The sequence below is a fragment of the Artibeus jamaicensis genome, unplaced genomic scaffold (genome assembly GCF_021234435.1).
Source record: "Artibeus jamaicensis isolate MK-2021 breed Jamaican fruit bat unplaced genomic scaffold, CSHL_Jam_final contig_3126, whole genome shotgun sequence".
NCBI lineage: Eukaryota > Metazoa > Chordata > Mammalia > Chiroptera > Phyllostomidae > Artibeus > Artibeus jamaicensis.
Window position 1 is genome coordinate 16,524,772 of NW_026521723.1, and position 23,832 is coordinate 16,548,603.

Below are 23,832 nucleotides of genomic sequence, written 5' to 3' on the forward strand. Positions count from 1 at the left end.
TTTCCATTGCTTTTTGTCTTGCCACAATTTTACAAAAGCACCTTGGTAAATTATTATACCTGTTGGGTTTTCTACTGCAGAAAAGTTTATTTTCCCCATCTAAGGTAAAGGACAGCAAGACAGCTATGTGTTCACGTGTTGAACCCCAAGTGAGACCCTGGAGACTAATGATGAAAGTGTCATATGATAATGACACTTGCATGCAGGGAGTCCCCAGTCTATAGGACAGAAGGATGTACGGATGACAATGACACAATGTGAAATGTGTCGTCTGCTGCTGTCCTTGCACAAGCTGTAGGGGGTCTGTGAATCCTCCAATGTTGTCGGGGAAATTGTGTCTGGATGCAGGCAGGGTGTATGGCTTTCCTAAAAGTCTCAAAGAAAGTTAGAATGCAGGTAGAGAAGGATGAGTTAAGGGCACCTAACTCCATCATGGAGTCTGGACAGGGGTCAGGGAGAAGGAAAATTGGACTTGAGGCTTAAAAGAGAAGAAATGCACCAGGTGAAGAAGGTGAGGGGAAGGATACAGAGGAAGAGAAGCCACTGTGCAAGAGGCATGGACATGCAAACCAACAGAACGCATTTGAAGAAGAATCTGTAATTGTGTGGCTGCAGCCCTGGGGCGTGGGAAGAGTGGGTGGGTGCTGGTCTGAGCTGGTCTCTGAGAGCCTAGCAGTGAAAACAATCCACGTCAGTCTCAGCAACAATGTGGGTGGGGATTAGAGCATAATGTTGACCTAAATAAAACCAGAGGAAAATAATACAGCATGATTTCATTTGCATAAAATTGAGATACATGCAAACTAAACAACCTTTTGTATAGAGATACAAATATATGGGAAAACAAGAAAACCAAGAAATAGCACAAATAATTATAATTATCACAAATAGTTATCACAAAAAATCAGAAAATTGTCGTCTCTGGCCGTGGGGGTGGGGCAGGTACGGAATTCGGGAGGGCCACACAGGTAACAGCCGTGACTGGGGAGGGGACAACACCAGTGTTCAGGGTCAAGAATCTTCAGGTTTTGTCATACAATTTATAAGTATTCTTTTTATCTACTAATAATTTTTTTATTTAAAGAGAAAAATGCATACCTATGGACAGAAACTAGTAACATACATAGAAAACAGAAATAGCTATTTTTGTTAAAGTGGTAGATTCTAACAAAAGGACTAAATGCCTTTTAATATTGTTTTAAAATATAGACTCTGATAAAGCCCTGTAATATTGAGCTAAAAAGCCTCCTAATACTGTTTTAAAATGTACTCTAACAAAAGGGCCAAAAGCCCTTTAACACTGTTTTAAAAGTTAGGGGGAAAAAAAAACAGAACAAAGAACATAGATTCTTCAGTCTTCATCCCATAAAAATCTGACTTATTTGTCAGCATTGCCTACTGAAAGGGCTAATTCCTGGGGCAGAAGCACAGGTGAGCCTAGAACAGCTCATCTCACCGGAGCACAGGGAAGGAAGCTCTCAAAACCAGTGTTGTTAAGTCAGAGGATCCAGGAGTCAATGTGGAGAAGATGCCATTTGCCAAAGACAAAGCAAGCTGAGCATTGACGAGAATATTACCTCCATCCTGAAGCAGGCCAGGGAACATCAACTCACCACTTTGAAAAGTGAAAAAGCAATGCTGATTCTTTCCCTTTATTCTGCCTTTTCTATATGAACTGTACCCCAGGGCACTCAAGCAGATGAAGAACGCAAGTCCTTCTTTGTAGAAAGATCAATCCAATGATGCAGAAGGAATAATACGCTACCAGAGTTTTGTAATCCCTCAGTCATAAATTTAGGCAGCAATCAGCGCTGGCAATGGCTGCTAAAATGATTAGGTAAAAAGCAGACAGACAACCTCACAACGAGAAGACAGGGCTGACAAACGCTGAACCCACAGATCCTGTTACCACAAAGACACAACCAGACATCCTGTCCTGGTGTGACACAAAGCAGGTACATGGCATCATCTATAAAGTGTTCTTGCCCCGAAATAGTACTCAGTCTGTCGAGCCTCGAGATCTAACTCCAGTTCACAAGGAAATGCTGAGGTCAGGGGCACATCATAAGTTTTACCACTGGGATGAAGCTGGCAAAATCCCCAATGTAGGAAATTCCATCAAAGGACTTGGTTTGTTCAACAAATAAATTGCAATGGGGAAGAAAAAAAGAGGGAAGAGGGAATCTACAGATTAAAAGAGATTTCAGAGAAATGTAAATGTAACGTGTAGATGGAGCTTGTCTGGGTCCTAATTGGAATAGAGTCAAGTTTTTTATTTGTTTGTTTGTTTGTTTGTTTTGTGGGGGGAGGGAAGCATTTATGAGACAACCAGGGCAGTCTAAACGCTGACTGGGTAATCTGCATGATGATGATATTAAGGAAGTTTTGTTAATTTTATTTTAGGTATGATAATGATATAGTGGTTTTTTTCTAAAATTTTCTTATATTTTAGGGACACATACTGAAGTATTTACACATGCGATGCTGTGAATTATAGTCTATTTCTAAATAATCCAGTGGAGGAGGAGAACAAAGTGGGAGAAAGAAGAGAGGCCATGAGTTGGTAACTGTTGAAGCCAGGTGTGGGGTACATGAGGGCGCAATATATCATTGCCTCTACTTCTATGTCTGTTTGAAAATCACCTCAATAAAAACTTTGAATGAAATAAACAGGCTCATCTGATCAGATTCAGCGGTTCCCTTCTTGGCAGAAGAGGCTAAGGAGGTAGAGCCCCCCAGGCATGTGAAGCCAGGACTTACCGTTCTCCATTCACCTCATTGCCTTGGTCTCTAGTGTGGAAGATCATTGTATATTTACCCACATCAGGCATTGGCCGGATTATTTTCATTCTGTGAAGCTCAACCCTAGAAAAATACCAGAGGTGGTTGTTTTTAAAAATTCCATTCTACTTATCTACCACTAGGCACACAAAAAGAATCATTTCCAAAATTTACACATGTGCACACACAGCGACATAAATAGTTTGACTACTTTGGGTAATAAAAAGAAAATTTTCTTGTAATGTTGGGCCTCAGGAAGTAAGTCCATAAAAAATTCACATTTAACATTTACTCCTGGGATAAAAAGATGTGTCAATTCACAGTTTGTCATTTTCCAAAACATCTGAGAAAATATGTGTTTTAAAACATCATGACATAAGGTATATAAATGTCTAATCTCAATGTTTGACACCTGAAATTTATGTACTATTGTATGTCATATTCAAAAATAAATTTTTAAAAATTATGATGACTAGGAGAATCAAGTCTCTTTTGTGATCTTTAGTTTACTTAGCTCTTCCTTCTTTTAACAAATTAAGTAACAATCTTTTAAAGTTGCAAGCTTTAAAGGCCATGAACCTAGGTTCGAATCTAGATTTTGCTATTTTCCTCCTTGGTAAGTGAGTTTGTTGTTCCGAGTCTCGGTTTCCCAGGTATAAAATGCCAGAGGTGTTCTGGAGCTGACCGGACAGGCACAAATGAGGGAGTCTGCAGGGTGCGGGCTTTGCAAACTAATGTAATATATGTGCAAAGAGGGGTGGCACCTGCTGCACAAGTGAGTAAATATTTAGAGAATAAACTTCAACTAACTTTTACATTAAAATCACTTAGTTATCAGTAGTTAGTCAAGAATCACTCTGAAGGCCCTGATGTTCTTGAGAAACAAAAGCAAACCTTGGTGCTCCCTCAGCCTCGAAGCCCAGGAGCACAGGAAAAAAGACCGTGTTGATATATGATCAGTGAAAAATTCTAACCTTCCCACCTAGGCCGTAACATGGACTTTGGGGAGGTGGTGGACACTGTTTACCTCTATCCTTTGCTACTCTTGCCCTGAAGTCTAGCTCTGTCTACTTCGTAAACCCTGGCCCCACAGACTGGTGATAGAATGGGCCTTAAAGAGCTATTGCCTGTCACATGGCCCTTCCTATGGATCAGGGAAATCCACTCTCCTCCTGCCAGAAACATCCCAGGGACTCTCAACCTACACTTGGGAAAAGACCAGCAGGGAGTCCTCGCTTCTTTATGCTGAAGGAGAACGTTCTGGCAGTCACATATCTATCAATTCAAAACTTCAGCTAAGGAAGTTCCTTTCTAAGAAACAACAGCAGGAGGAAGGGTGGGTCTTCTGATAGCCCGGAAGACCTTGTTACTTCAAGTCTAAAGATACTGACCCCAGGCTCTTAAATCATTAATTATTTCTGATAGGTAGGGCTACCCATAACTACCTGGCTACAAAACTCAAATTCAGGGGAGGTTGCCAAGAGGGGAGGCCAGATATAGTCCTTCTGAAGCCCTCAGGGTAGAAAATAGTCCAGGAGAATCTGAGGATGATGCTAGTAGCCTGGAGCCCAGCCTGGGAGGTAGGCCAGCAGCTACCCGCACACTAGGTAGGGCTGGCTAATGCCTGCTGGAGAAGACATCTTGGCCTGCTTCAGGGTGTGCAGGTCCTCACAGGCTGTTGGCACTCCCTGCTCTGGGCACTGGGAACTGTGCAGGCTTCCCCAGTGTCTGGAAGAAAGCACAGGCTTGTACTGGGCCCTCTGGCCGCTGTCCTCAAATTGCATCCTTGTGGACCTTCCACAATTTGGGACTTTTCACTCACTGGGGAGACCCTTCTCAGTAAGCAATGCCCACTGACAAGTCCACAGAGACCTCCATCAACACTTGTGGACCCCTAACACCCACAAGCCAGAAACAGGCCATCTTCCATCACCTCCACACTGCCAGTGGTAAAGAGCAACCTGGGTCATCCTGCCTGCCCCCTGCACCCGCCTCCCCACAAGTCCGAAGCCTCCTGCCCCGCCGGGCTGGCATCTGCAGGTGCTATAAAATGCAGGTTTCCAGAGCCATCGCTGATCGCAAAGCCCTGTGAAGGGGACCTGTCTCTGTTGTTCACCTGAGTCTGAGGTCATCGTCTTCGCCTCCCCATCCCCAGTAGTTGTTAGAGAATCCATTCACCTTGAAAAACTGCTCTCTTCTTAGGGCAGTAACACCCCCAAAATACCCACTGTAACGTAACCTAGAGCAGAAGAGAGGAGAGAACAAGGACATTAGCACAGCCTTTTTGTCCTCCACAGACACTTGAGAAGTCTCTGATTCCAGGCTGACATTCTAAGAACATGGTGGAGACCATGCACTCCACCCAGCCATTCCTGCTGGGCATCCACCGCCCAACATTCCCTGCCCCGTTGCTCTTCATTCCTCCGCTGAGACAAGTGCTCACATGCCCTCACCAAGCAAGGTGCCACCCACCTGTTATTGTTAGTGTTTAATGTTTGCATGCAGCAGTCTACAGAGGTACCTGTAAATGCACACCATAACATCAGATGTGAATGACAGATTTCATCTCATGTGCCAATCCAATGCAAAGTCGTAGCTATCAGAGGCACTGGGTTAAGAAGGATTCTGAGGTTGCACCCAGGTTCAGCATGAGTAAGTGTCATAGAGCATATACTGGGTTTCTTTTACTTTCACTTTTTTGGGGGCTGCAGAGGAGGTAGAGAGCAGAGACAGCTCCTGCACACACTTTGTCTGCAAAGCTCCACACCAGTCTGTTTCTTTTCTTTTTTTTTAAGATTTTATTTATTTATCTTTAGAGGGGAAGAGAAGGAGAGAGGGAGAGAAACATCAATGTATGGTTGCCTTTTTTTGTGCATCCCCTTTTGGGAACTGGCCTGTAGGGAACCAGCCTGCAACCCCGGTATACACCCTGACTGGGAATCGAACCGCAATTGTCTGGTTCGCAGGCCCGTGCTCAATCCACTGAGCTACACCAGCCAGGGCCCAAAGTCTGTTTCTTGAAGAATTCAATACAGTTCATCAAACCTGATGTTTCTGTATAGTAAGTTCTTTGGCTTACTCAATTAAGTAGATGATTGTAGCTTTCACAAAAATAGAGTATACAAAACAATAATTGGGTTTTTAAAGGAAGACAGTAAATTTTGGCTAAGTGGAATCTGAGAAATCTCTGGCGCTTTTGCTGGTGGTCGGAAGGATATGGAGTCCAAGCTCAAAAGAGAAGAGAGGCTGAAGATAGGGCTTTGCACATAGGCTCTTCAGAGGTGGCCCTTGGAGGGTGGCAGCAGAACTGTACCGCCCAAGGACAGCACAGGAGGTGAGGAGAGGGCAGAGGAAAAGGGGGGAAAAGATCAAGCGGGACCAGTCGGACGGCACCTTCCAGCCACATGGGACCCTTACGATTGCTGGTGGGCCAACTTGCAAATCTGAGAAATAAAGATACCCCTGAAGGTAACACTGTACCAATTCAGAAATGCAAATTAAGGCAGCTAATTAACTTGGATGTTCCTGAATAAAACTTTAATTAACTTCAGTTCAAAGTGCTCCAAGACTTATGAAATTTTGCTGACTCTCCAGATAAGAAGAAAAACTAGAAGGCAAGGGCAATAAACACCTAGACACTTGCCATCTAACGGGCAGAGTCAGAAAAGGTCATCTGTAGTTCAACTGCGTTTCTGCGTTCTGAGTACAGAGGGGAGGACCCTGTTTAACCCATTATGGAGACAGATTTACTTATATACTGTCAACCTAAAATTCTAGAAAATGGTGTTATTATAACCTAAAACAAACAAAAGGAAATAAAGTGCTCAGAAGGCAGCCATTCCTGCCCAAGACACCTATGGCAGTGACCTGCCGCCACAGTTACTGGACTCTGACTGGTCCTAACCACCTAAGGACCAGTAGCTCCATCAGGACGGAGTAGAACCCCTGAACAGGAATAACCTGCCAAGCACCACAGAAGGGTCACCAAGACAGAAGAGCACTGATGATCTGACGGTGATCTGTTAAGGAACCACTATCCACAATGAGCAAGGCAGCTGGTGACACACTGTAATCCCTGTCCCTGCCCTCAAAAAGCTGACAGTCTAATGAGAGTTAAACATTGTCAGGGTTCTGAGGAGTGAGAGGCCATATCGGAGGATTCAGACAGGCAAAAAAATGGGGACCTTGAGGTGGCCAGAACTACATGAGAAAAAGGAAAAAAGAGAAAAGTGTAGGCTGTCTGACCAGCACCTGCAGACCAGTTTCATTGCAGCTACAAGTGCAGAAGGCCAGCCAGAAAGAAAGGGTTAGAAACTTTTATTTCAGGCCTGTCCTGTCTGGCTCAGTTGGTGGGCTGTCATCCTGCAAAGCAAAGGGCTGCCAGTTTGATTCCCAGTCAGGGCACTTGTCTGAGTTTCAGGCCAGGTCCTTCAGTTGGGGGATGTGCAAGAGGCAACCAATCAATATTTCTTTCATATATCAATGTTTCTCTCCCCCTTCCCCCTCTCTAAAAATAAATACTTAAAAAAAAACACTCCATTTTCTAGTAGCCTTTTGGATGCAAACATCTGTGCATTTATTGATCTTTGCTTTGGTTTTTCTACGTATCTGGAAACGCATAACTATTTAATGGGCCCTGTAACAGTTATATCTATAATTAAAACTGTGAGATTGGGGAAACGTAGTCAAAAATAACAGTAGCATCCTTGTACAAGGCAGGCAGGTACCAAAGAAATGACTGGCAGTAAAATTTGCCACAGGCAGGTCCAGAGCTTTATCGCTGACTCACAGTCCATGGGATAAACAAGATTTCCCTGGCTTCATCAGAATCTGAGACATTTTGATCAAGTTACTCTAACTTCTTCTTTCTGCATGTGTGTAAAGTGAAAACATTTCTTTATTTTTTTTTATGTTTTTAATGTTAATTATATTTTATTGATCATCCTATTACAATTGTCCCAATTTCCCCCCTTTGCCCCCTTCCACCCAGCACCCCTACTCTCACAGGCAATCCCCCCACCATTATTCATGTCCGTGGGTCATGTGTGTAGTAAGTTCTTTGGCTTCTCCATTTCCTATACTATACTTTATATCCGACAGCTCTTCTATAACAACCTCTTTGTACTTCTTAACCCCCTCATCTCTTCACCCCACACCCTCCTCCCATCTGGAAACCATCACAATGCTCTTCATAGCCATGATTCTGCCTCTATTCTTCTTGTTTGCTTAATTTGTTTTTTATTTTTATTTTTCTTAAAGATTTATTTATTTTTAGAGAGGGGAAAGGAGGAAGAAAGAAAGGGAGAAAAACATCAATGTGTGATTGCCTCTTGCATACTCCTGATTAAGGACCTGGCCTATAACCCAACCATGTGCCCTGATAGGGAACTGAACCGGTGACCCTTTGGTTCACAGGCCGGCACTCAATCTACCAAGCCACACCTGCCAAAGCTAGTTTGTTTTTTAGATTCAATTATCAATAGATATGTATTTTTGCCACTCTATTGATATGTATCAATAGATATGTAGATTCATAGTTTTGATCCTCTTTTTCTTAAATATGTCCCTTTAACATTTCATCTAATCATGGTTCAGTGAGGATGAACAACTTTAGTTTTTTCCTGTCTCGGAAGCTTTTTATCTGCCCTTCATTTCTAAATGATAGCTCTGCTGGGTAAAGCAATCTAGACTATAGGTCCCTGTTTTTCCTGACTTTGAATATTTCTTGCCAATCTCTTCTAGCCTGCAAAGTTTCTTTTAAGAAATCAGATGACAGTCTTAGAGGAACTCCCCAGTAAGTAACTAACTGCTTTTTTCTTGCTACTTTTAAGATTCTCTCTTTATCTTTACCCTTTGGCATTTTAATTATGATGCATCTTGGAGTGGGCCTCTTTGCATCAATCTTGTTTGAGTCTCTCTCTGCTTCCTGGACTTGCATGTCTATTTCCTTCACCAAATTAGGGAAGTTTTCTTTCATTCTTCTTTCAAATAAATTTCCAATGTCTTGCTCTTTCTCTTCTCCTTCTGGCATCCCTATGATGTGAATGTTGGAATGCTTGAAGTTGTCCCAAAAGCTGCTTATACCATTCTTCTTGTTTTGGATTCTTTTTTCTTCTTATTGTTCTAATTGGTTGGTTTTTGCCTCCTTATGTCCCAAATCATTGATTTGTGTCTTAGCTTCATCCATTCTACTGTTGTTCCCCTATAAATTGTTCTTTATTTCAACTGGTGAAGCCTTTGTTTCTGATTGGATCTTTTTTATGCTGCTGAGGTCCTCACTAAGTTCCTTGAGCATCCTTATAACCAGTGTTTTGAATTCTGCATCTGAAAGCTTGCTTATCTCTATTTTGTTTAGCTCTTTTTCTGGAGTTTTGATTTGGGCCATGTTTCTTTGTCTCCTCTTTTTGGTGGCTTCTCTGTGTTTGTTTCTATGTATTAGGTAGAACTGCTCTGACTACACGTCTTGGTAGTGTGGTCTAAGGTAGTAGGTATCCGGTAAGGTCCAATGGCAAAGCTTCCCCTATCACTCAAGCTGTGTACTTGAGGTGCACCCTTGGGGGGTGGGGAGGGGCTGGGCTGAGTACACCCTCTTCTTGTAGTTGAGCCTTGGTTGCTGTTGGCAGGTCAATGGGAAGACTAGGCAGCTACGAGGACTAGCTGTGACCACTGACCACCAACCTCTGCCTTCTGTGGAGGACCAGATGTGCAAGGGCAGGGTGGTGGTGTTCTGATGTGGTCTGTAACTGCCCACTGGATATGTAGGCTCTGGGGTTTCCTGGGTGGTGCAGGGCAAGGTCAGCCCCCACCTGTGTTTTACCCCAGGCCACAGTGTCTAAGCTATCAAGCAATCTGAGATGGCTGCTACTTGTGTTGGGATTGGAGCTTCCCAGGTAAAGCCAAATTGTTAATCTAGGCTGCCTACCACTAGTGCCAGGCCTGGAGCTCACTGAGGCCAGCTGTTCCTTGTTTGAGAGGATTTAGGAAGTTGTGAATCATGAGCCAAGACCAGCCATTCACACAGAAAAGCAAGCTTGGGTAGGCACATAAGTTGGGTGGGACAGAGTCTCTGGGGATCTCCAAGTTTATCTCCCAACAGTGTTAGCCAGGTTGATGGAGTCTCAGATATGGCACCAGCTTTCAGCTCCATGGAAAGTGGGTCTAGAAAAGGGACAATGGCCCCTGCTTGCCTGGATGCCCGCACTTCGGTTCCTCCCTGCATGTCACTGGTGCCTTTCAAACTGCTACCCCAGTGCTGGAGCTCAGAGGGAGTGAGTCTGAGAAGGTGAGTCTATATGTGGGTTCTTTAAGAGGAACTCCTTGGGCCTCTAGAACTTTCTTCCACCAACTCAATCCCCACTGGTTTTTGCAGCCAGAAGTTGTGGGGGCTTATCTTCCTGGCACAGGAACTCTGGGCAGGCAGGCCTGGTGTAGGGCTGGGACTCCTCATTCCTGAAATATCCCTCCTACATTTTTATCCACTCTACATGGATATGGAATCAGTCCATTCCACGTCTTCGCCCCTCTTACCAGTCTGAATGGACGTGGTTTCTTTTTTTTTTTAAAGATTTTATTTATTTATCTTTAGAGGGGAAGGGAAGGAGAGAGGGAGAGAAACGTCAATGTACAGTTGCCTTTCGTGCGTCCCCTGCTGGGAACTGGCCTGCAGGGAACCAGCCTGCAACCTAGGCATGTGCCCTGACTGGGAATCGAACCGTGATCATGTGGTTCGCAGGCCCGCACTCAATCCACTGAGCTACACCAGCCAGGGCTGGACACGGTTTCTTAATTCCCTAGTGTCAGGCTTCTATTCAACTCAATTTCTGACACTTCTGAGTGATAGTTGTTCCATATTTTAGTTGTAATTTTGATGTGGTTGTGGGAGGAGGTGAGCCATGTCTGTCTACGCTGCCATCCTGACTGGAAATCCTCAAAAGCATTTCTTGAACTTATCATAGTCATGGGACCATTGTGACAATGAACAAAAGCCCTTGCTGATTTGAGTTCTGTGGCACACTCAGCTGTCTGCTACCACTGCTGCCAGCTATGGAAGGGTCTGCCCAAAGCACCAAAGGAAAGGGGGGTGAGGGGAGAGGAATATCATTACTTATGCATGCCTCTTTCTGGCCATAGTAGATGAGGCAATTTACATGATACATAAAACGAAGTAAAATATATATATAAATGACAAATGAGGTCCAGAGGAAAACTTAAATCAGAAAAGAAGAAAGATTAAATTGAGAAATGTATTAGAATTCTGATCTGCAAATAAGATTCTTTCCAGCTTTAAAAAAAAAAGGTTATGGATTTGGCTCAGAGCTTCTTGCATCCAGGAGAAAAGAGAGGACACATTCAATCACCTAATTCACATTAAGAAAACCTGCCAGTTATTCAGGGAAGACAAAGGCTACTGAGAGCCAGTTTAAAAGAAATATCTGGCCAGTTACAACACCAAGTTAAAACAGTAAGATTCAAACAAGGGCTGTTTTTAGAGTGAGTAGCCTCTGATGCTATCTATGATTGTGATATCAAAGTTTTATTCAAAGTCAACTCCCAGCAGGAATGCCCAAGAACTCAGTTTATTGTGGTCCAGCTCAACACAAAGATAAAATCTATAATTCCAACAAAAGACCCGTCCTTAAAACAATCCTGTTATCTGCACTCAAAACAAACAATAACAATAAACAAACAAAAACCAAAAATCCTGTGTGATTGTAATTTCCCACTGCAGATGTTCAGAAAGAACTGGGCATTAGGAAGTTATCTATGTCAGGGGTCCAACATACCTATATTTTGTGCTGTACATAGGGAAAACTCATTAATACACAGTAAGTGAAGAGATGGTTTGACATGCTTCTGAAAATGCCAAGGTGACCGACCAACCATGATAGGCTGCCTTCATCAAAGCAGAGGTGGTTCAGACACCAGAAAGCAAAACTTCCAGATAATAAGATTGAGATCCAAAGATAAAGTTCCCCAAAAGAAAAATCCTGTGATTTTCTTCCAGGCCTCTCCCCTGCCCTGTGGCCCCACCACACCTGCCCTCATTCAGGCTTTTTCTCCTTCCCCTTCCTTCCCTGACACATTACCAAGTGCTTACAGTTAAACTTACAAACGTTAGCTGCAGAGTTGACATAACTCCACTGTAGCTGTCTCCCCACACCAGCACACAACAGGGAGCTCTTTGAGGGCGGGCACCCGGCCCACTCAAATCGGTCTCACAGCCCTGAGCACAGGGAGCAGCACAGACATGAGCACAGTAAAGGCCGGGCCAGGGGAAGCTGATAGGTAAATGTGCACACACATAAGTGCATGTATAACTCCATTTGCAGAGAATTTTCTTGGTCACTATTCCCCCTTGGTTGTGCTTAAATAGGAGCTGGTATAAAACAGGTTGGACAAAGCAGATATGCATCTCCTGGGGGACATAAGAAAATGGGGAATGAAGATAGAAATGGTGGTACCCAGCACATCCCACAGCGGCTCTGAGATGAGAAACTTGTCCTGGGTGTTCTGGCTCCTGGGCAGACTACTCAGTGGATAGTCGTCCCCCCGCCACCCCCCACCCATCCCCCCCATCCCCGCCCCTACCACCACCTATACTCCCCCAGGACTCTGGAGAGATATCACATCCACACAACCAAGGCCTAAAAGCTGAATTAAGGGGCATGCTTTTGTTTCCCCTACAGGGGGAAGTCAAGGAATTCCAGTAAGTTACTTAAATTCACACAGTAGGGGCGAGCTTGAAAAAATTCCTGTGTGGATGCTGCAGGTGAGGCCATGCCATGGTTTGCACGGCCTGGGTTATATTTCCTCTTCTGTTCTTCCCTTTTGTCCCTGGGGTCCTCTGTCAAGGCTGTCATGGGGCTTTTTCCTAAAAGGAAAAACCTAATTTCTCTAATTCCTGTTTTGAACTTTAAGTGCTCTGCCATGTGCCACTGTCCCTATTTCTCCTTTACCTAAGACACTCTGGGCGCATCCCACAAAGCCTGGTGACAACAGGGCAGGCTCTCCAGCTCAGCAGGCCATGGGCAGAGCCGCCTTACCTGTAGCCAGTGCTGTTCCTGCCCACCACCAGATGCTTGGGCTGGTCCTCACACTTGTAAAGGTTCAAGTCATTCTCGGGCACCAGGTCCACATCGTGGAATATAAAGCAGTCCCAATTTTCATCCTTGAGAGCTTCTAGATAGCCCACATTCAAGAGTTTGGCACGATTAAACTTTTTATTGCCAGCCTATAGACAGGGAAATGAAAAGTTGAAAAGCTCCTGAAACAAGGTGTCACACTGTGCCCCCTTCAGGTCAGATGCAGAAACTGGTATTAATTAACTCCTGCTACACACAACTGTATTTGTGACATGGAAATCTGACAGTAGATGCAATAACAATAAAAGACAGTTTGTTTCTTTATGTTTCATACATACTCAAATCCCATAACTTAAAAACATACCTTGAAATGGAAAGCTGTTGTTTAATGGGTATAGATTCTTGGTTTTGCAAGATGAAAAAGTCCTAGAGACTGGATGCAGAATAACGTGAATATACTTAGCACTTACTGAACTGTACACTTAAAAATAGTTAAGGTGGTAGCCCTGGCTGGTGTGGCTCAGTGGACTGAGTGCCAGCCTGTGAACCTATGGGTCACCAATTCAATTCCTAGTCAGGGCACATGCCTGGGTTGCGGGCCAGAACCCCAGTGAGAGGTACACAAGAGGCACCCACAAATTGATGTTTCTTTCCCTTTCTTTCTCCCTCTCTTCCCCTCTCTCTAAAAGTAAATAAATAAACCTTTTAAAAAATATTTTTAAATAGTTAAGGTCATCAGTGTTATGCTATGCATAATTTATCAATTTTTTTAAAAAACATTAATTTAAAAATACAAATAAAAATAACTCAAAAAATTTTAAAAACATACCTTTATATTTTCCATGTAAAACTACAAAACCTTTCTTACACACTCTTCATACTGACAAGTATCACTGTTTCACTGTTCAACTCTCAGCTCATCCCAATTTTATCCTATGTAACCAATTGACACTAAGCTTCCAAGAAACAGAGCTTGTCAGAAAGGATCAAGAATTCCTGACCTAGAAATAGAGAAGGTCATTGCTAACATTTCTAAGCTACTTAAAAGTCTCTTGGAATCACCATAAAAGAATCCCATTTTAATACTTAATGATAGAAGCTAATCCTCACAATGACCTCACTGAGGGGATCCATCACTGCGTAAAAAAGGAACACATTTTGACCAGTAATAGGACCAGAGGTATGGTGCCCTGGCTGGTGTGGCTCAGTGGACTGAGTGCCAGCCAGCCTGCTAGCCAAAGGGACGCTAGTTTGATTCCAAGTCAGGGCACATGCCTGGGTTGTGGGCTAGGTCCCCACCAGGGGCAACGTGAGGGGCAACCACGCACTGATGTTTCTCTTTCTCCCTCCCTTCCCCTCTCTCTAAAAATAAGGCGGTGGATGCACTGAGGGCTGACCATGGTCACACATTCATGCGCAGATAAACCGGCAAAGGAGCAAGCAGTGAGACAGACTGAGCAGGCCCCAGTGGTGGAAAACAGCAGAGGGGACCGCCATTGTCCCTCTCTGACCCCGCCCCCACATACTGCATCACAAACCAGCAACCTGGATGGCCCCACCCTGGTGAACACCTAAGGCTCTGCTCCTCATACTTAACAGGCGCAAACAGAGCAAAACATTATGGCTCAAGGAGAGCTCAAAGCCCCAGAGCCCATAACTCTAAGCAACGAAGAAATAGCCAGACTTTCAGATGCACAGTTCAAAATACTGGTGATCAGGATGCTCACAGAACTGGTTGATTTTAGTCACAAATTAGAGGAACATATGAAGGCTAAACTAATCGAAATAAAGGGAAATGCACAGGAAACCAATAGTAATGGAAAGGAAACTGGGACTCAAATCAAAGGAGTAGACCAGAAAGAGGAAAAAAATGACCAAACAGAAAAGGATGAAGAAACAAGAATTCAAAAAAATGAGGAGAGGCTTAGAAACCTCCAGGACATCTTTAAACGCTCCAACATCCGAATTATAGGGGTACCAGAAGGGGGAAAGGAACAGCCACCAGTGGAAAACTTATTTGAACAAATAATAAAAGAGAACTTCCCCAATCTGGCAGAGGCAATAGACTTCCAGGAAATCCAGGAAGCTCAGAGAGTCCCAAAGATGGACCCAAGAAGGAACACAATAAGGCACATCATCATTATATTAGCCAAGATTAAAATGAAGGAGAGAATCCTAGAAGCAGCAAGAGATAAGGGGACAGTCACCTACAAAGGAGTTCCCATCAGACTGTCAGCTGATTTCTCAAAAGAGAACTTACAGGCAAGAAGGGACTGGAAAGAAGTATTCCAACTCATGAAATCCAAAGACCTACAACCAAGATTACTCTATCCAGCAAAACTTTCATTTAGAATGGAAGGACAGATAAAGTGCTTCTCAGATAAGATCAAATTAAAGAAATTCATCATCACCAAGTCCTTACTATATGAAATGTTAAAGGGACTTACCTAAGAAAAAGAAGATAAAAAAATATGAACAGTGAAAGGACAGCAAACTCACAGTTATTAACAACCACACCTAAAACAAAAGCAAACTAAGAGGACAGCTAGATCAAGAGCAGAACCATAGAAATGAAGATCACATGGAGGGTTAGCAACAGGGGAGTGGGAGAAGGAGAAGGGGGGAGAAGATACAGAAAATTAGCATAGACAGTAAGTAGAAAATAGATAGGGGAGGGCAAGAATAGTAGGGGAAATATAGAATCAAAAGAACTCAAAATGTGGTCATAAACTAAAGGGGGGAATGGTGGGGGAGGGGTGTGCAGGGTGGAGGGGAATGAAGGGGGAAATAGAACAACTGTAATGGCATAATCAATAAAATATATTTTTAAAAAGAGGAAAAAAAATAAATACATAATTTAAAAAAAAGACTATGGCTATGGTATGGAAAAAATTTTACAGTATTAATTTTTTTCATGGCTGTTTGGATCAAATTCCTTCAGAATAAATTCCAGTTTGATAAATAGTTCATCATAACAAAAATACAGGCAGTTCTCTCAAAAGTTATCACAGTACACTTCCGCCAAGATGGAGAAGTAGGTGGAGGATCCACCTCACCTCTGTGCACAACCAAATCTAAGAACAACTATTTTTAACAGCAGTCACAACCAAGCCACATGGAAAATCGACAATACGGAGTCCAAAGGACAACTAGATACTCGGCTGGAAGAGTACGAGGAGCGAGGCCAGCAGCGGAGCAGGTTAGCAAGAAAAAATTCCCGGGGCGGTGCACGGAGCGCGCAGGCAACCGAGGGCGCTGTTCGCCAGCGAGCTGGCTGCCCAGAGCGCACAGGGAAGAGGCGCGGTGGGTCGGTCGGTCGCGCGCATTTACGTGCGGAGAAACCAGTGAGAAGGGAAACCCGCGCGGTGCAGCAGGCTCGCACAATTAGGATCGGATAAGCTAGCCCGAGGCGTGTGAGTGACTGGATGCGCTGGGCTAGCGGAGAGGACCGCCATTGCTCCCTCTCTGACCCCGCCCCCACACACAGCGTCACAAACCAGCGACCTGGGTCGCCCCGTCCTGGTAAACAACTAAGGCTTCGCTCCGCTCACTTAACAGCACGAATAGACCAAAAATGGCTCTAGGACAACTCAGAGCCCCAGAACCGATAGACCTAAGTGATGAAGAAATAGCCAGTCTTTCAGATGCACAGTTCAAAACACTGGTTATAAGGATACTTACAGAACTGGTTGATTTTAGTCACAAATTAGAGAAACATATGGAAGCTAAATTAATTGAAATGAATGGTGATACAAAAGATACCAATAGTAATGGAAAGAAAATTGGGACTCAAATCAAGGGAGAGGACCAGACGGAAGAAAAAAATGATCAAACAGAAAGGAATGAAGAAATAAGAATTCAGAAAAATGAGGAGAAGCTTAGGAACCTCCAGGACATCTTTAAACGTTCCAACATCCGAATTATAGGGGTACCAGAAGGGGGAAAAGCACAACCACCAGTTGAAAAATTATTTGAACAAATAATAAAGGAAAATTTCCCCAAGATGGCAAAGGAAATAGACTTCCGAGAAATCCAGGAAGCTCAGAGAGTCCCAAACAAGTTGGACTCAAGAAGGAACACACCAAGGCACATCATCATTACATTAGCCAAGATTAAAATGAAGGAGAGAATCCTAGAAGCAGCAAGAGCTAAGGGGACAGTCACCTACAAAGGAGTTCCCATCAGACTGTCAGCTGATTTCTCAAAAGAGACTTTACAGGCAAGAAGGGGCTGGAAAGAGGTATTCCAAGTCATGAAATCCAAAGATCTACAACCAAGATTGCTCTACCCAGCAAAACTTTCATTTAGAATGGAAGGACAGATAAAGTGCTTCTCAGATAAGACCAAATTCAAGGAGTTCATCATCACCAAGCCCTTATTATATGAAATGTTAAAGGGACTTACCTAAGAAAAAGAAGATAAAAAAGATGAACAGTGAAAGGACAGCAAACTCACAGTTATTAAGAACCACACCTAAAACAAAAGCAAACTAAGAGGACAGCTAGATCAGGAGAGAACCATAGAAATGAAGATCTCATGGAGGGTTAGCAACAGGGGGGTGGGAGGAGGGGAAGGAGGGAGAAGGTACAGAAAATAAGTAGCATAGACAGTAGATAGAAAATAGATAGGGGGGAGGGTAAGAATAGTAGGGGAAATACAGAATCTAAAGAATTTGAGACACATGTTCATGAACTAAAGGGGGAAATGGTGGGGGAGGGGTATGCAGGGTGGAGGGGAAGGGAGGGGGGAATAGAGCAAATGTAATGGCATAATCAATAAAAAAAAAAAATTCCCGGGTTTAAAAAAAAAAAAAAAGTTATCACAGTACTTTCTTGAAAAGATCAACACAAAGCAGACATATTTTTCTATTATACAAAATATTGTACATTGGGAGTGGCTCAGAATGATTAACGATGTTAAGAACAAAAATAATTATAAAACAATATAGTAAAATTTTATTTCACGTAATAGGTATAGGTATATTATATATGCCCATTAATTTTTACGAACCCCAGTTTATTGTAAAGTGTACACTGCAGAGCTGTATCCTCTGATTTGTCAAAAGTTTTCACAAAACAAACATTACTGCTTATAACCAATAATAAGGGTGAAATTGATTATTTTCTTTCACTTTTAGCAATTGTAAGGATTTGTAAGGAATTGCCCAGGGCAGTTCTGAAAACCTAGACATGGACATTTAAGTTGATGCCTTACTTTTTCTTTCAATAAACATTAATACCAAATAAAGGCATCTGTGATCAGCCATTTCACATAAAGCTAAATTCTTCAAAAGCAGCTACCGCATTTACTGTGTTCCTACTAAATCATGCTTCTGGAAGCCAAATAAGTAAATCAAGAAAGTGAAAACAAAGAAACAGAGAGAAAAGAAAGAAAGGGAGGAAAATAATAAGTAAATAAATAAATCACGGCCTCCTGAATAGTGAAAATTGAACACGTGTTACGTAGTAAATAGTGGCGAAGTTACAGGCAGAACGGTGGACATGGTTGCAGAGCTCCATGGCTAGTAACAGACAGCAGTCTGTCAAACACGCTGTCTAGGTCCCCAGGGAGGAACCATGCTAAAAAATGCAAAACAATGTCAACATCTCATGTGTGGTGTACAGCAAAGGCAGAGGGAAACATAAGGTAAATCTCGGGGGGAAATGACAGAACGGTCATTGGCTGACATGGAAGGGCTGACAACAGGCTTCCTCCAGAGGTTTTTAAGAGGCAGTAAAATTTCCCAGCACTAAGTCCCATTACTCCCCACTCTGAGACTAGAATTTCCTTTATTCGTTTCGAGGATGAACAAGGTAAAAGACCTCTCCTATGACAATAGTTTGACATTCCTTTTTACCAAAACAGACAAATGGTCAAGTACATCAGAGAGAGAAGAATCTGAGGCAGAGCCCTGGTCTGCCCCACACTCACCTGGTGGATGACATAGATGCCATATTCCAGCTGCTGCCTCTGCAGAAAGGGGTGAAGGTGTTTTAGCAGGTACATCAGGTGTCTCTCTCTGTTCCGGTGTGGAATGAGGATAGCAACTCGCTGTGAAGCCTTGCATTCCTCAGGGTGATACCGGCCTCTGTGCACTTTGGGATTTTCTGCCTGCACATCTTCCAGAGTAAGATCTGGTTTGAAAGTGAGCTTGTCCTCACCTCCTACAATTAAAACAGGACAGAGCAAACAACAGTAGCTATCTCATCGAATGGTAAGAGGCTTACATGAGCTGGCACACATAAAGGACTCTGAACATTGCCTGGGACCCGCTATATGTGTTAGCTTTTATTATTACTACTTTGAAGCCTTCTTGGGTCATAAACTATAACCACAGAACCACATGGCCCAGGTTATTGGCTACAAAAGCAAGAAAATGACATACAAAAGCCTTCCCTTGTTGGCCAACATTCCCTGGGTAGCTAACTCTGGCTCTGTGATTCATCCATAAATGAGAAATACATTCTGTACCACTTTCAGCTTTCAGCTTGGAGGAGGAGAAGGTGCAACTTTCTTCGGTCATGCCAAATCTGGGTTCATCCCACACCAGCCACCTCCAACCATGCCGCTGAACTTCGACCCCAAGGAGATCAAAGTCATACACCTGAGGTGCACCAGTGGGGGAACTGATGCCATGTCTGCCCTGGTCCCCAATATCAGTCCCCTGAGCCTGTCTCCAAAAGAGGCTGGTGATGACATCACCAAAGCAACCAGTGACTGCAAGAGTCTGAGGATGACGGTGAAACTGACCATTCAGAAGACAGGCCCAGACTGAGGTACCCCCTTCTGCCTCTGCCCTGATCATCAAAGCCCTCAAAGAACCACCACAAGACAGAAAGAAGCAAGAAAATACAAAGCACAACGGAAATACCACTTTTGACGAGACTGTCAACATTGCCTGACATCTGCCGCACTGATCTTCAGCTAGAGAACGTTCTGGAACCATTATAGGGACCCTGGGGATGGCCCAGTCTGTGGGCTGCAATGTTGACACCTGCCACCCTCATGACACCATAGATGACATCAATAGTGTGCAGGCAAATAGCTGGCTACTTAAGAACTATGAAGAAATATTTCAATTAAAGATCATTTGACAACCAAAAGAAAAAAGAAAAAAAAAAAGAAATGCATTCCGTCCTGATGACCCTCGTGAAAAGCAGAAGTCAGGACTAGACTAACTTTAAATGTGCTCTATCCATTGTTTCTGTCTTAAAATTCCAAAGGAGGGTGAAACCTCTTTAAAAAAGAAGAGCATTCTGCCCTAGCTGGTGTGGCTCATTGGATTGAGCACTAGCCTGTGAACTGAAAGGCTGCCAGCTCATGCCTGGATTGCAGGCCAGGTCCCCAGTTGAGGGCCTTATGAGAGGCAACGAATAAATCTTACACACTGATGTTTATCTCTTCTCTCCTTCTTTTTCTGCCCCCCCCCATCTCTGGAAGTAAATAAATAAAATATTTTTTTAAAAAATCAAGAGCATACCTATTCGCTAGAGACTAGCCTCACTCCCTAACCCAGCAGAAACAGGAGCAGGCATGTGCAACACAGCCAGAAGTGTCCACTGTGCCATGGTGGCAGCAGACATTTGCTCTGCAAGTCTGGATGCAGCCTCGCAAAACCTAAGAGCCATCCATGGTAACCAAACTCATGTAAGGCTTTAGAGACCAGGCTGAAGCCACTGACCTTTCTTTTGGATCTGAATTAACAGGAAATACTGACTAGGAAGAAAGGCTGCAGAGCTCAGTTAGGGAACTGAGTCACCCTTTGTGACAAATCCATAGACAATGGTCAGGCTGTAAAATCTCAAGTTGTTTGCAAGTGGTGCTATCCTCTTCTGAGCAAAGCAATTGTGAGCAAAGCAATTACAAGCCCTTCCTATGTATATCATGGTACCTTGCTTCAGGTGACCAACACCTGCCATGGCTGTGGCTTCTGAGACCAGGCTCTACTGTCCATGAAATAAAGGACTCTGCCAAAAAGCACCAAGGGAAAATAACTATTTACAGCCACATAGAGAAAGTAACTGGCTTACAAGAAAGAGCCTTTCCTGAGGGTTCTGCATGTGAGACATAGAGATGGCAAGGGAGCAATGCCCTAAAAACAAACACCAAGAAAATGAATAATGTGAAAGGCAATCTATTGGAGCTGCTGCGAAGCCACAGAACTGCTGGGAGAGGATGGTGGTGTGGCTGTTGAGGTGGTTTCCTGTGCAGCTTGTTAATAAGGCCCACCATCCAAGTTAACTGTCCATGTTTCTGTTCTGGGCCCCTGAAAGAGTCCCATGCAACAGCCTGACAGAAACCAGTCCCCTTGCTCACTTTCTCACTGTCACGACGTTTCGTAGCCCTAATTGCCCAAGACCTGTTTCCACATACTTTACCTGTCTCCTTACTGTTGGGAACTGCCCTGCCTGGTTTCAGAAGCTATAATCCCCCATGGCTAAGACTGAGTAAGAGACCTTGAGACCCTAGGCCACTAAGGAGACCAAGCTTATCTCTCTGGCAGGGGCACAGCCTCTGCCCCCTTTACTGCACCCTGCTTGGCCCCAAGCCTGACTGGTCAGCCAATGACAGGTAAGATTCCTCAAAGGAGGGACAACCTAAGACAGACACGGTCATGAAGGGGTCCTCGGGGAAGGACTTGGGGTCCTCATCCCTCAGCTTTGATGTAGTCTGAGTCCTCATTCTGTCTGCAAGAAGTCTCCTAATCTGTTGGCTGCCTTACTTGCCCTGCCTGACTTAAGCCTGAAACAATGCCAGAGGTGGGGGCGGCCCTGTGCTGGAAAGGGCAGGTTCCCTGGGGCGATCAGGCCTAAGAAAGAATACATAAAATCCTGTGAAACCTGCTTTGCTAATATCCTCAATTTAAATGATAAGGGTCCAAGCCTGAAATGAGTTGTTCCCCAAAGTTTTATGGTCCTTTAACTTTCTGATGCTGACCAGAATAAGCCCTCAGAGTTCTTTTAATGTTATCTATTGTTAAATAATTTCTGCCTGACAATGATTCATGAGCTTTTTTTTTTTTTTTAAGATTTTTTATTTATTTATCTTTAGAGGGGAAGGACAGAGGGTGAGAAACATCAATGTATGGTTGCCTCTAGTGCTTCCCCTGCTGGGAAATAGCCTGCAGGGAACTGGTCTGCAACCCAGGCATATGCCCTGACTGGGAATAGAACTGGGATCTTCTGGTTCGCAGGCCTGTGCTTAATCCACTGAGCTACACCAGCCAGGGCGATTCATGAGCTTTAAGTATACACTGTGTATTCCTATGCAAATTAAACCCAATAAAAGCCCATTGAGGAATAGGTTCATGGTCCTTCTCCTTTGAGAGATCCACCACCTTTCCTCCCCAAGCACATCATGTCTTGGTAGACTTATTCTCATCTTTGGTGGATGGGGGAACCCTGTGGGCAGAGCCCCCCAACACCCTATCACCCTCATGACACCCTCTCAAGTTTTGTTCCTTCTGGCCCCTTGTCATCCATCACGAATTATGTCACCCTCTTAATTCAGGTGCTTGCTCAACGTGTGTCACCGCCCATCTATTTTTATAAATGCAGTTATCACTTCAACAAGTTGTAAGGATTTTGAACAAGATAACACCACCAGTTCTGCATTTCAGCAACCCATTTTCCTATCTCAGCCTGTGTACTTTGTGAACAGAATAATCCCCTCACATAGTCAGGAATAGCGTGTTGTCTTTCCCAGGACCGGGTAAGGAGGAGCAGCATGCCAATGTGAGCACAATATAAGACTGGGATTCAGTGAGAAAAGCTGGTCTGCAGGTTTCCGTTAAGAGCAAAAAGCCTCCACAGGCCCCAGGCTGCCCCACAAAGAGTTAATTTAGTGTAGAGAGAGCCACCTCTGTAGGCCAAATTAGGGGCACTGGACCTTGCAGACTGGAAAAGCCCACCCAGCCTTCATCCTGCCTGCACGCTGTGCCCTGGGGAGGAAAAGCAAACACGTGAACGACACGGTGGGCAGCACAACAGAAACAGGCAGACACACAGGGAGTGTGAGACGAACCCTGGGGCAGTCCCCGAAACCTCTCGGGGAGAGAAGTTATCTAAGCTAGACTACTGATGAACAAACAGGAGTCTGCCAGGCAGACATGAACTGAGGAAAGGCATTCTGGAAAAAGGGGACAATGTCCAGGCTCGGAGGAGTGTCTGGCAAACTACTAGCACTTTAATGTTCTGGAGAATCAGAGGTTTGATATATAATATCACAGTGGAGTTTTTCTAATTTACGTGTTCACTAAAACCAATTTACTGTCCACTGAACTTGAAAAGCAAGACATTAAAGGGGAATCATAACATACAAGATATTTAAGAAATAAACACTAAACACAACATTGAAGGACAGGCATAGTCATGTCCCTCAACTGCATGCTTTTGGCCAAGGGGACGCTAACAGATGGGACACGAGTGGAGGCTTAAATGTGCTTGTGTTTCTCCACTTGTGGTCCACAGGTGCCAGGACAGGAACAAGCCCAGCTCAGCCTGTTGGTCCCAGGAGAAGGAAGACACATGGAGCAGGGCCACCAGTCTAGGCGACTGACCCTGAGCTCATGCCACAGACTTGAGAGCTAAACAATGCCCACTGGTGTATGCTGCTAAGACTTTTGTGGCTGGATAATCAAACTGGCTATGTTCATAATAGTGGAACACTCTGCATCAGCAGCATGGACACAGCTCACAAACATAACAATGAGAGTTGAACAATGGAAGTCAGACACAAAAGAGTATACAGTGTATGTTTCCAAGTATGCATAGTTGAAAAACAGGGAAAAATCTGTGGATGGTGTTAGAAACGTGAAATAAAGGTAGTAACTGAAAGAGGTATGGGAACTTCCAGAGTTCAAAGAATATTCCATTTCTTAATTTACATACTGGCTGCACAGGTATGTTCGTTTTGTGAAACTTAACCAAGCTGTACACTTCTGGTTTCCACACTTTCCTATACATGTATA

At 43.9% G+C, this 23,832-nt stretch overlaps 1 protein-coding gene and 1 pseudogene across 3 annotated transcripts in view; one reads left to right on the plus strand and one right to left on the minus strand.

Moving 5' to 3' along the window:
- B4GALT4 (beta-1,4-galactosyltransferase 4) overlaps positions 1 to 23,832 on the minus strand; it is a 47,737-nt gene that overhangs the window by 7,893 nt on the left and 16,012 nt on the right. For all 3 annotated transcript variants that reach the window (XR_008391131.1, XM_037158795.2, XM_037158793.2), the window contains 4 exons: positions 18,795 to 19,027; positions 12,825 to 13,012; positions 4,898 to 5,020; positions 2,761 to 2,865 (listed from right to left, as the gene is read on the minus strand). Coding sequence is in view for 2 of the 3 variants with exons in the window: in XM_037158795.2 (XP_037014690.2) it covers positions 2,761 to 2,865; positions 4,898 to 5,020; positions 12,825 to 13,012; positions 18,795 to 19,027 (649 nt within the window). In the remaining variant the exon portion in view is untranslated. The remainder of the gene's footprint in view (positions 1 to 2,760; positions 2,866 to 4,897; positions 5,021 to 12,824; positions 13,013 to 18,794; positions 19,028 to 23,832) is intronic.
- LOC119059172 (60S ribosomal protein L12-like) lies at positions 19,411 to 23,452 on the plus strand (annotated as a pseudogene).